Source organism: Hemitrygon akajei, chromosome 6 (genome assembly GCF_048418815.1).
Source record: "Hemitrygon akajei chromosome 6, sHemAka1.3, whole genome shotgun sequence".
NCBI lineage: Eukaryota > Metazoa > Chordata > Chondrichthyes > Myliobatiformes > Dasyatidae > Hemitrygon > Hemitrygon akajei.
The window spans coordinates 151,281,060-151,295,064 of NC_133129.1; the positions used below are offsets into that span (position 1 = coordinate 151,281,060).

At 39.5% G+C, this 14,005-nt stretch overlaps 1 protein-coding gene across 1 annotated transcript in view; it reads left to right on the plus strand.

The window, feature by feature from the left end:
• ipo7 (importin 7) overlaps nt 1–14,005 on the plus strand; it is a 53,542-nt gene that overhangs the window by 2,812 nt on the left and 36,725 nt on the right. The window contains exon 2 of the mRNA XM_073049571.1: nt 980–1,061. Within this exon, the coding sequence (XP_072905672.1) occupies nt 980–1,061 (82 nt within the window). The remainder of the gene's footprint in view (nt 1–979; nt 1,062–14,005) is intronic.

Here is a 14,005-nt window from a genome sequence, read left to right on the forward strand (position 1 = left end):
AGTTTGAGTCAGTGTTAACATTTATTTCAAGAGGTCTAGAATACGAGAGCAGGGATGTGATGCTGAGGCTTAATAAGGCACTGATGAGGGCTCAGCTTGAGTATTGTGAACAGTCTGGGCTCCTCGTCTAAGAAAACATGTGTTGGCATTGGAGAGGGCTTAGAGGAGCTTCACAAAGATGATTCTGGAAATGAAAGGGTTATCATACGAGGAACATTTGATAGCTCTGGGTTTGTACTCGCTGGAATTTAGAAGGATGAGGAGGGATCTCATTGAAACCTTTTGAATGTTGAAAGGCCTAGACATTGTAGATGTGGAGAGGATGTTTCCTATAGTGGGTGAGTTTAGGACAAGAGTGCTCAGCCTCAGGATAGAGGGGCGTCCATTCAAAACAGTGCTGTGGAGGTCAGGTCGTTGGGTGTATTTAAGGCAGAGCTTAATGGATTCTTGATTGGATGCAGTATCAAAAGTTACAGGAAGAAAGCCAGGGAATGGGGTTGAGGGGTGGCGGGAGGATCAGCTATGATTGAATGGTGGAATAGACTTGATGGGCCAAATGACCTAATTATGCTCCTATGTCTTTTGCTCTTGTGTCAGTGACAGTTGATCTGATTCTGAAGTGAGTTAAGGATTATTGATCTTGATCTGGAGAAGAAACTAGTATAATAAAAAGCTGACAGTTGCCTCTCTTGAGGCAAAATGATTACAGATTAGGAAGTAGAGAAAAGTATTACATTGGTATTGTAGAGGCTGCTTATTTAATAAAATTAAGGTTAATGTTCTTTAAGATTGCAACATATTGGCAGGATGGGTTAAAACAGAAGGTTTGCAGCACGATCAGGTTTCCTGGAGGAATGGTTGGAACTTTGTTTATATCTAGTGTTTCCACCATTGAGTCCTCTACTGTTTTTTTAAACCTTTGGCCTGCACTTCTCTAAGTTGGTATATTATTAATACATTGTTTTTTTTGTTATTACAGGCAAACAAAGCCATTACATTTGTATCGACGTTGCTTCAAATCACAATGTCTGATCAACTGGATTTGCCTGTGAGACAAGCAGGTATGTGGTCAAGACTAGTTCAGGAGTCAAAGAAGATCTAAATTGGATATTCCATTTTATTCATTATGTATTTTCTATCTGTTCTTCATGTTGCATCAGGTGATGGTCAAAAGCAAAATAATTAGGAATCATAAAATAGTTTGTATATTTGAAATTTTCCACATGTAAGAGTGAAATGTTTAAATTAAATGGGTCTATTGTCATATGTACTCAGGTACAGTGAAAACTTTGTTTAGCGTGCCACCTATACAAATACCACATCAGTGCATTGAGGTAGTACAAGGGAAGACAATAACTGAATAAAGTGTTAAAATTTTAGAGGAAGTGCAGTTAAACAGTAAGATGCAAGGCTATAGTGAAGTAGGTTGTGAGGCTAAGAGTCCATCTTATTGTTCTTGGGGACTGCTCAATTGTCTTAGATCAGTGTGGGATTGAAGCTGGTGGTATGCACTTTCAGGCCTTTGTATCCTTTTGATTGGGGGGGGGGGGGCAGAAGAGAGAATGCCTAGGCTGGATTGGGTCTTTGGTTATGTTGGCTGTTTTACTGAGGCAAATCCATGGCTGGTTTTCATGATGTGCTTAGTTGTGTGCACAACTCTCTTCAGTTCTTTCCACTCTTGGGTAGGGCAACTGCTTTGCCCAATAGTCCAATTAAAAGTTAGAGGTGCAACAGTAAATGCTACAACCACATAGCTGCAGGGACTTGGGTTCAGTTTTGGATACTATTAAAAAGCTGTTTGCATGTTCTCACTCTGACCAGATGTTCTGGTTTTCTCCCATATCCCAAATGTATATTAGTAGGTTAATTGGTTACTGTAAATTAATGGCTAAAAGAATCAAAAAAGATAAGTTGCAGTTTTCCAGAGAAATAAAAGGGGAATGTGTCTAAATTGCACCCTGGTAGTTAACACAGTCCCACTGGACCAAATGTAAGTAGGTTGGGATAAACAAGTACGTGTGCCAAGAGTAGATTTTACTTTTTAAACGATCACATTTTACAAATAGATTGTTTAGAAACTTTAAGTCTCTATTTGTCTCCAGTTTTCCTTGTTTGTTTTCTCATTTTTATTTCATATGTATAATTTTATTCTCAAATCTTTGCTACTCAATTGTTAATTTTATGGGGTTTTTTTGCCTTCTGAATATCTATTTTTGTAAATATATTCTTAGAAGAGGTAAATACTTTCCAAAATAAAAATTATTAAGTTGGGAAAGGTTTGGAATTAATTTATCTTAAAGATAAACTCTAAAGACTTGGAAGAATTTTTCTCAACTATCAAATTGCTGGCAATCAGTAATGTGTAGTAATGCGTTTGGCTTTCACATTGCTGTACAAGTCCTTCAAAAACTATGTTCCTTGTGTTAGTGGTGTGCTCCAGTGGGTGGGGGGGGAGGGGAGGGTAAAAGCATGGGCAAAACTGGGGCAAACGTGTAACGTTATGTGTGATTACATGAAAGACAAAAATTTTGCTGGAATTGTTTAGTTTAATGAATTTATTCTGGAGGCCGTGTTGCCTAGTAGAAATTTTATAATCGTCTGTCTTATCCAACTGGGCACTCAATAGCTTGGTAAAAGAAAACCAGTCAGACATCATGTCTGATGGGATCACTTTTCGTACTAAACCTATTTTGGAGCTAATTGCAGAATAGGCTCACTTAACTCCTGTACATATTTCAATAGAGCACCAGCGTGAGTAATGTAATCCATTGCTGCCTCAAAGAAAGAAGATTTAAATCTACTTTTTATTGTGGTAGCTAATGTTGCAAGTGACCTGCATAGGTATTCTGAAATCATGCTAAGCATATTTCAAAACTTGCCACTTCAGCAAATGACTTTATGAATTTGTTAAACTTCACAAAAACAATATTACCAGGAAGAGGGAATTGTATTGTTTAAAATTTTTGTGTTAGCCATTATTGTATTCCCATTTTTGTTCTTGTCACTGGGACTCCCAAAGCCAGATCACCATGCATATCAAGAGTTTTATCAAATGGTTTATAATACTCTCCATTGTTGTTTGCTGTTGAAATCATTTTCAGACGACTGGCAATTGTTTGTCGTAAAGTTGCTACATGGGCAGTTTTGCAAAATCACTCAGAGGCACTTCTGCTTTATTCACCCTTGTTCCTGATGCACTGTTGACTCATTAAATTCACAAAATAAACCTTCCTCTTGTGCTTTGATTTCATTTTAATTTCTGTAAGAAATTGTTGTTCTCTCAAATCTGAGACTGGATTAAAAAAATTAAATGTGATGCTTTAAAAATTGGTGGCACTGAAATTCTTAATATAAGGAAATCTGTTGAGGTACGAGCAATTAATTAAATTTTTGTTTAATTTTAAATTTTGTTATGCTTGGAGAGGCCAAAAGATAGTACTCCTTATTGATTGAAGTTTTTGAACAGTCAACAGTAATCCATTTTAATACCCCCTTTAGAAAAAACTGAAGCAGAAGTAAAAATATGAAAATCTCTCCTAATGTTATGGAACCTTAAAGGTTAAAATGAGATGGGGAGAATACTTAATTTGATGCCCATTTTTAGTTACAGGCATGGTCTATTGTAGCATTGATAATCAGCCAAGTTTAGTTTCCAGTCTTGAGTTGACTGCTTAAACTAGGATTTGAATTCAGCAGCTGTGTAAATGACCATGTTGATCTTTGAAACTGATCACTTCCTGCCATGCTTTATCCAATTCCATCACAGTAGAAATAAATGCCATTGTGTGGCTTGCTGCTATTCTTCCTATTAAAGTTTACTTTTGTCAGTGTGGAAATGTATTTTTCAGGCTCATTAAGACATATCTACTTTTGTTCCCTGTATTATCTACATCGACGGCAAAAAAAATAGTTGCACGTTTAAATTTGTACACCTGATTACCAAGCCCAAATACTTTGTATACATAGTGACCAATTTCCCCTTGAACATGTGGGATTTCTCCAGCTGCTCCAGTTTCCTCCCACAATCCAGACATGGTGTGGCTCATTGTGCTGGAAGGGCCTACTCCATGTTGTATCTCTAACTAACTATAGTGTTCAGTACTAAATTCTTCCTATTTGCTATTGAACTGAACCTTGTTGAAAACTCCCAAGTAAATGTTTTTAATGTATCTATGTTTGGGTGTTGAAAATGACCAGATCTTTGTCTTTCAGTTCATTTGCCTGTTGGTGACAAAAGAGTACAGCTTGGACAGAATTTGTGAGAAGTATTTTGTGGATTACTGATTTTATTCAAGTTCAACTTTATTTATCACCTGTATGTTAAAACATACAGTGAAATGTGTCATTTGCGTAATTTACTTTTTTGGGGGGGATTTTAGAATCATCGGTAAAGAACTAAAGTTACTGTAAACCTTGTTTAGGAACTGCATTTTGACAAAGTCATTCCAGTTTCATATAGTGGTGCAGAGGCATCATTAAACTCACATATTAGAGCCGGTGCTTGAACTGTGAAGCCAGAAGTGTACCTGCTGATTAGACTGTGCTACGTCCCCTGCGTTATTGCAATTAATGTAATATTGTGTATACAGAAACTGCACACAGGCAGCAAATCAGACCAGGCTCATGTAACCTAACTTTATTGGTTTTTCCCCATTGTAAAATGACCACTGATTCTCACTAAGAACTAGGTTTAATGGAGCAGTTTAGAAATCTCCTAACAGATGACATTTTAAATGGAATTTTCAAAAATGGGGAAATACATCATCAGTCATTAGATTTTCATATTGAAGTCTTTGACAGTCTCAGAGTGTGAGGGGTTTGTGGGCTCTGAGGTGGCCAATGAAGTCTCTATGGGAGCTGCAGAAGCTTTCATAAATTGGATAGTTCATTTGGGGGGTGGGGTTGCTGCAGGCAGTGAAGGGACCATTCTGTATAGCTACTGGATAACCTCAGAGTTCTTGGTTGTATCCCAAATGCTACTCCACTTCAGGAAGTAGTGACCATTTTCCAAATGAAAAACATGACTACTTTGTAAGTACTGTATATAGCCCAGTGCATGATTAAACAAAGATAACAAACAGGATGCCAATGATAAATGGCATAATGAGTTGAATGAATTAAACTGGCTAACGGGATCAGAAATTGGACTGGAAGGAATTAATCTGGGCGAAGGACAACTGAACTTAATAGTGAAGATAAAAATCAGGTTTAATATCACCAGCATATGTTGGAAATTTGTTATGTGGCAGCAGTACATTGCAATATTTAATAATTAAAACTGTAAATTACAATAAATATATATTAAAAAGTTAAATAGTCCAAAATGGGCAGGGGAGGAATAGTGAGGTAGTGTTCATGGTTTCAAGACCCATTCAGAAATATGAAGGCAGAGGGGAAGAAGCTATTCATGAATTGTTGCGTGTGTGCTCCTGTACCTCCTCTCTGATGGTAGCAATGAGAAGAGGGCATGTCCTGGGTGATGTGGGCCCTTTTTTGAGGCATCACTCCTTGAAAATGCTCTGAATGATGGGGAGGCTAGTAGCTCATAATGGAACTGAGTTCACAACTTTTTGCAGCTTATTTTGATCCTGTGCAGTGCCCCACCCAAATTCCAGAGGGTAATGCAGCTGGTTAGAATGTTCTCCATGGTGCATTTGTAGAAATTTGCGAGTGACATACCAAATCTCCTCCAACTCCTAATGAAGTATAGCTGCTGTTGATAACTTTGTAACTGCATTGATATGCTGGGCCCAGAATAAATTCTCAGATGTTGACACCCAGGACCTTGAAATTGCTCACTCTTTCCACTGCCGATCCCTTGATGAAGACTGGTGTGTGTCTTACACAGTGGTAAGAGTGAGCTTAGCAACAAGACACGAGGTGCTCACCCTGCATCAGCAAGTTGTAGTCCAAAGCAGAAATTTTGCGGCAGACAGGAATTTCAAGATGTGCTGCCTAAGCTCTTCTGAAGAAGCACAAAGAAATGGGCAATGTTGGGGATCAGAAATGCAGTGGTTGGCTACAGAAACTTGAGTGCAGCAGAGAGACACATCAAAATCAGAAGTCATCCTGCACTGCTATCAGCTCTGTACTCACAAACTATTAAAAACCAAGTACCCCCCCCCCCCCGTCCTGAGAGCTCATGTCAGAAGTAGTCTTCGTGAAAGAGCTGCTGCTAAAATGCCATTCCTCCAAAATTAAAACAAAGCCAAGAGACTCGCCTATGCTCAAGTACAGTAGGACTGGGATGTTGAACAATGGCAGCAAGTGCTTTGGTCTGATGAGTCAAAATTTGAAATTTTTGGCTCAACAGTAGACCATTTGTGGAAGAGCTGGAGAGTACTGCATGAATGAGTGTCTGTAGCCAACAGTGAAGCATGGCAGACGTTCCCTACAGGTTTGGGATTGCATTTCTGCAAATGGACTTGGTGATCTGGCTAGAATTAATGGAATTCTCAACCCTGAGAAGTACAAGCAGGTCCTTCTCTGTTACATAATACCATCAGGGAGGCATTTCATCGGTCCCAATTTCATTGTTCAGCAGGACAGTGACCCCTAACACATGGCCAAGGTCATGAAGAACTATCTTTGGTGAAAGAAGAACAAGGTGTTCTGTATCAGTTGGTGCAGCCTCCACAGAGCCCTGATCTCAGCATCATCGAGGCTGTCTGAGATTACCTGGAGAGACAGAAGCAAGTGAGACAGCTAAAGTTTGCAGAAGTACTTTGGCAGGTTCTCCAAAATGCTTGGAACAACCTACCAGACAATTTTCTTATACAACTGCATGGCATGGTAGTGTACCTAAGAGAATTGATGCAGTTTTAAAGGCAAAGGAGGGGGTTTCACACTAAATATTAATTTGATAAAGTTTTTTTTTACTGTTTACTGCTCTCTAGTATTAGAAACTTCACATTGTTATTTTTGCTTTATGGATTTTTTTCACATATTGTGACTTCTGCACAGTACTGTAGGTTTGGATGTGTTCCTGAAATGGAGGTTGTGATCTTAGTTAGCAGATGTGTACTAAGAAGTTGCACTTGAGATCAGCTGTGACCCTAGGTGCAATTGCTAGCATGAGGAATGGGTGGGTTCGGGAAACAGTTTTGTAAGAGTCCAAGTGGTCATGCCTGTGGCTGTCCTGTTCCCCAATTCAAAGGTACTAACATAGATTGAGAATTGGTTATTGGGCTGATACTAAAGATGGGAAATAAACCATTTGTTCTTAAGTTGGCAGGTTGTGATCAGGTGGGACAACAAAAACTGGTGTTTAAGTCCCAGCTAGTCATAAACTATAGCTGGCTGGTATAGTGGTATCAGTACTGGACTTTGAGGAGAATGGTCCCGAATTCGAGTCCGGCTGGTCCCTTGTACCGTTTCCATCTGTACTGGGCTGAGCATTGAGCTAGCAACTCTGTGTATCATTTAAAAAAAAGTCAAATGCTACGAAAACAGTAAAAATGCTGCCCGATGAGCCACAAAGCGTGAAAAGAACAACAGCAATTCATAATCTATATTAACAAGTGGTTTACAGTGTGACAGGTGGAAAATAAGTTTATAATTTTGACACAAAAAAACAGTTCTTGTTAAATATTGACATGTTGGTGTGTATAAGCACATCTAAGTATTTTAAATAAGTTACCGTTGGCCAATTTGTAGATGCAGTAAGTAATTGGGAGAGAAAATGGTATTTTAGCTTTTGTTATGAAGGCGTTTCATTATGGAAGTAAAAAAAGCTTATTGCAATTGTGTAATAATTTTTGAGACTGCATCCAATATATCTAGTGCTGTTTTGATCTCGTGCAAGAATTGATAAACTTACTGTGGAAGGAGAATTTTGCTGATGTCACTTTTTCTACTTTCAGTATTTGCAGTTTTACTTTGGAGCTTCACTTCCATATCTGAAAGTTTATCTGCTTTAATATAAAAGGGTTATAAACATTTTACTTTCTCTTAATTGTCAACTATTGTGGCATCCAAAGAACTTTTGTTTCAATGGCCAATTTTTATGTGTAAATCACAAGGTGATTCTTATGATCATTACCCACACTGAACTGTCTATTCAGAATAATTGTCTTGAAACTACAAACAGATGTGCCTATACATAATGCAAGTGTGCTTTGTAACTCCAATATCCTCTGTTTCAAAATTAGGTCTAAAAGTACAAGAGACAGGAATGAAATTGTGATTATCTAAACTGTGGCACACTGCAAAAGACCTTTGATAAAATTGACCAGAGCATTCTTGGAGATGAGCTAAAATGGAGAAAGTTCCCAAAGTGTTTTCTGAGTTTTAAAAAAAAATTCAGTTTCAGCTGATGGAATGGCACATGCACGTGGGTTTGTTATACCTCTTGTGCACAAGATAAAATGGTATTAATATACTGCATATGTGAAAGACAGACTGAATAAGTACTCAAATACGAGGAAATCTGCAGATGCTGGAAATTCAAGCAACACATACAAAACGCTGGTGGATCGCAGCGGGCCAGGCAGCATCTATAGGAAGAAGTATAGTCAATGTTTCAGGCCGAGACCCTTCGTCAGGACTAACTGAAAGAAGAGATAGGAAGAGATTTGAAAGTAGGAGGGGGAGATCAGAAATGATAGGAAAAGACAAGAGGGGGAGGGATGAAGCTAAGAGCTGGAAAGGTGATTGGCAAAAGGGATACACAGCTGGAGCCCTAGGGAGAAAGAAAGGGGGAGGGGAGCACCAGAGGGAGATGGAGAGCAGGCAAGGAGTGATTGTGAGGGGCAGAGAAAAGAAAGAGGGGGGGGAAGAGAGGATAGATAGATAAATAGGGGATGGGGTAAGAAGGGGAGGAGGGGCATTAATGGAAGTTAGAGAAATCAATATTCATGCCATCAGGTTGGAGGCTACCAGACAGAATATAAGATGTTGTTCCTCCAACCTGAGTGTGGCCTCATCTTGACAGTAGAGGAGGCCATGGATAGACATATCGGAATGGGATGTGGAATTAAAATGTGTGGCCACTGGGAGATCCTGCTTTCTCTGGCAGACAGAGCGTAGGTGTTCAGTGAAACAGTCTCCCAGTCTGTGTTGGATTTCACCAATATATAGAAGGCCGCACCGGACGCAGTATATCAGACCAGCTGACTCACAGGTGAAGTATCGCCTCACCTGGAAGGACTGTCTGGGGCCCTGAATGGTGGTGAGGGAGGAAGTGTAAGGGCAGGTGTAGCACTTGTTCTGCTTACAAGGATAAGTGCCGGGAGGGAAATTGGTGGGAAAGGATGGGGGGGTGTCAAATGGACAAGGGAGTTGCGTAGGGAGCGATCCCTGCTGAAAGCAGAAGTGGGGGGGGGGGGGAGATGTGTTCGGTGGTGGGATCCGTTGGAGGTGGTGGAAGTTACAGAGAATTATATGTTGGACCCGGAGGCTAGTGGGGTAGTAGGTGAGGACAAGGGGAACACTATCCCTAGTGGGGTGGCGGGAGGATGGGGTGAGAGCAGATGTGCATGAAATGGGAGAGATGGGTTTGAGAGCAGAGTTGATGGTGGAGGAAAGGAAGCCCCTTTAAAAAATGAAGACATCTCCTTTGTCCTGGAATGAAAAGCCTCATCCTGGGAGCAGGTGTGACGAAGATGAAGGAATTGCAAGAAGGGAGTGGCATTTTTGCAAGGGACAGGGTGGGAAGAGGAATAGTCCAGGTAGCTGTGAGATTCTGTAGGCTTATAGTAGATATCAGTAGATAAGCCATGTCCAGAGATAGAGACAGAAAGATCAAGAAAGGGGAGGGAGGATTTGGAAATGGACCAGGTAAATTTGAGGGCGGGGTAAAAGTTGAAGGCAAAGTTAATGAAGTCAACCAGCTCAGCATGTGTGCAGGAAGTAGCACCAATAGTACTGATGAGATATATCTTGATATAGGTTAAATTTTACTGCAGAAAGCAACTTCATTCATAGAGCAACTTGTGTTTGACTCACACTTTAAAAACAAACCAATCTGACGAAGTATCAATGTTCCCATGCTTTTCTTACTTTAGAAGCTTTTTTCAAATTGAGAATATCTGTGGGTTTTCCTGCATTCGTAATCTTGTATCCAATGTTCATGCGCCTGCTTGTGTGTGTTGCTCTTGTTATCTACGCCTATAATAAAAGCTCTTTCCAACTCCTCCATTATTGGTTTGGCCACTTTTTTTCTGTCAGTACCGTAGCATGCTAATGTGCAAATAAACACTGGTTGTTTGCATATGTGTAAATCAAGCTGTGAAACATTCACTAACCTGTGCACAAATAGATGGTAGTCGGTGAGCTTTTTCAGTGTTCTCAGTTGCAAAGGATTTAACCCTGCCAGGGTTACATTGTGAACGTTGAATGAGGATGCAGTCCTGTGATACCTGAGAAAACCAGATCCTCGTTTAGTTATATTATGTGTTAATAAATAATATGTTAATAGAAGTGAACTTGAGTAGCAACATGGGGGAGGTGAGAAGAAATATTGTAGGTGTAGGAAATCTTCAAAAACAAAAATAAAAGAAACACAAAATGCTGGAACTCAGCAAGTCAGGCAGCATATTTGGAAAGATTGGGTCAGACAAGATCTTTATGAATAAAGTGTTAAACATTTCGGGTCAATATCCTTATTAGAATTTGTCAAGTATAAAAGTTGATGTCATAGTTTGTCTTTGCTTTTGTTTTCATTCTCTTGTTCTTTTACAACTGAGGTTCAACTGTTAAAATCAAGAACTTATGTTAATTTTTATGTCTTATTCTGTATTGCTGCTACAAATCAAAAACAATTCATAGCATATGTGGTTCACTTGCAGGTTGAGTCAGTGGTGAGGAAGGCAACTGCAATGTTAGCATTCATTTCAAGAGGTCTAGAATACAAGAGCAGTGCTATGATGCTGAGGCTTTATAAGGCACTGGTGAGACCTCACCTTGAGTATTATGAACAGTTCTGGGCTCCTCATTTATGAAAAGATGTGCTGGCTTTGGAGAGAGTTCAGAGGAGGTTCACAAGGATGATTCCGGGAATGAAAGGATTATCCTGCGAGGAATATTTGTTGGCTCAGGGTCTGTACTTGCTCGAATTTAGAAGGATGGGGGGTGGGGGGGGGGCATCTCATTGAAACCTTTCAAATGTTGAAGCGCCCAGACACAGTAGATATGGAAAGGATGTTTCCCTTGGTGGAGTCTAGGACAAGCGGGCACAACCTCAGGATAGCGGGGCATCCATTGTAAACAGCTGCGGAGAAATTTCTTCAGCAAGAAGGTGGTAAATTTGTTAACACAGGCAGCTGTGGAAGCCTGGTCATTGGGTGTATTTAAGGCAGAGCTTGATGGGTTCTTGATTGGACACAGTATCAAAGGTTAGAGAGAGAAAGCCGAGCAGTGGGGCTGAAGAGGACTAAAAAATTATGTCATGATTGAATGACGGAGCAGATTTGAATGGCCAAATGGCTAAATTCTGCCCCTATGTCTTATGTGATTTACCTCTGATTCATTCAGCATAATCAGTTTTAAGGTCTTGAAGGCCAAGTAATCATGATTGTCGTCATTCAGAGTTGAATGACAGTATGTACCATTTACAGACTTATTTGTGCTTCTGCAACAGCACCTCAAAGTTCAAAGTAAACTTATTATCAAAGTACATATATGTCGCTATATATAACCCTGAGATTCATTTTCTTGGACTTAACCAGGGACTTTGAAAACACTAAGAAGGACAAAGTTGGCAATATATAGAAACACCATCACCTGAGCGTTTCCATTCCAGTCACACATTTTGACTTGAAGAATGTTGGTTTTTTTAATGGATCCAACTTTTGGAACTCCCTTCCCAACAGCATTCATTGGTGTATTTGCACTAGGAAGGCTAGTGCTTCAAAATGGTGGCTTACCATCACCTTCAAGGACAGTAACTGCTGGCCTTGCCAGCAGTCTTCACACCCTAAAGAAGAAATGAAGAGTTAACTACTGAAAATTATTCAAATTCTTTGCTCTTCGATTTAAAGTTTTATTTGCTTGCAGAGGCATCTGGCTGTTTCATAGTATTTGGAGCATTTATTTCAAAATTAGCTTTTACATAAGCAATCTCAATTTTGAGATTAGTACAGCTCTGCATAAAGATCAGTATCGATGTTGTGGGCTATTTAAAAAACACTTCTGTACTCGACAACATTGGTACAGTGCCTTTTCATTTTTATAGAACATAGCATAGTACAGCACAGTAAAGGCCCTTTGGCCCACAATGTTGTGCCGACCCTTAAACCCTGCCTCCCATATAACTCACCACCTTAAATTCCTCCATATACCTATCTAGTAGTCTCTTAAATTTCACTAGTATATCTGCCTCCACCACTGACTTGGGCAGTGCATTCCATGCACCAACTACTCTCTTGAGTAAAAAAGCTTCCTCTCTTATCCCCCTTGAACTTCCCACCCCTTACCTTAAAGCCATGTCCTCTTGTACTGAGCAGTGGTGCCCTGGGGAAGATGCGCTGGCTGTCCACTCTGTCTATTCCTCTTGATATCTTGTGTACCTCTATCATGTCTCCTCATCCTCCTCTCCAAAGAGTAAAGCCCTAGCTCCCTTCATCTCTGATCATAATGCATACTGTCTTAAACCAGGCAGCATCCTGGTAAAACTCCTCTGTACCCTTTCCAATGCTTCCATATCCTTCCTATACTGAGGCAACCAGAACTGGACACAGTACTCTAAGTGTGGCCTAACCAGAGTTTTATAGAGCTGCATCATTACCTCATGACTCTTAAACTCTATCCCTCGACTTATGAAAGCTAACACCCCATAAGCTTTCTTAACTGCCCTATCTACCTGTGAGGCAACTTTCAGGGATCTGTGGACGTGTACCCCCAGATCCCTCTGCTCCTCCACACTACCAAGTATCCTACCAAAGTCTGATTTTATTGATGTTAGCAAAGACAAAGGGTATTTTCCTGTTTAAATCATATTGTTTTGCCTTATAAATACAATGTGGGTTTTAATGTTTGCTTTTCAGAGTACCAACCTTTAGTACAAGTAGCTAAATTTTATGTAAGCCAAGGGGAGATGAAAAATGTGATTTAAAAATTGAGCAGCAGCTGACAGAAACTACACAAGCTACTGCCTTTCTACCCAGAGTTTCCTTTGCAGTGCGTCTTTGTGAAGAGAATTAGGATAGAAACACATAGAGCACAGTACATGGCTGAACTTGTGTGATTTCTAGATAAGCTTTCAAGAAAGCTGGGACATATCAATTCAGGTTAAGTCACCTTTTAATGTGATATTCACTCTTTTGAAAATAACAAAAATGCTGTCACCTTCCTTCAGTATTTTATGACTGTTGCAGCATTAGAGTAAAATCCTGGCTTTCTCATCTGTTTTTTTACCACCGTCTTTCCCTTTTTTTCTATGATTTGACATTGAATTAATTGTTCTGACTGGTATTTCCTGGTTCATACCCTACGATGCTCATTAATGATTCTTCTATCAGCCTCCTAAAGTTAGTATACAGTTGCTGAACCTGTTTGCACTGGTTTCAGATTTCCAATAGAGGGCTCCTTTCTGAAATGGTATTTAAATACAGTAAATTGCATTGCAAATTCTTTTAGACTCATGATGCACACAACAGGATCTTCCTACTGAAAATGGTAGTTCCTATTGAGCAAAGCTTTGACAGCTGGTTAAATCATGTTCTAAGACTTGCCAGTTGTTAAAAGACTTCAAATGTCTGGATATTCATAAACATTCAAAATAACCAAAAACTGTTAATTCATCAGTTTTGCTACTTTTTAAATACATCCAATTGAAATTTAAGTGTATTTAATTATTTTACTTTATTAAAATTAGTTTAAGAAATTTAAATTATTTGAAACTGCCTATCATCATAGAGCTGTTTCTTTTGAAATGAAGCTTTGAAACTATGCTGGGTTAAATTGGTGAGTGGATTTCTTGGTGTAACTTCTAGAATACACCAGAAGTATCGAGGACAGTGAGAAGATTTAGTCTTCAGTCTTTGCATTAAATGCACATTTGTATTTT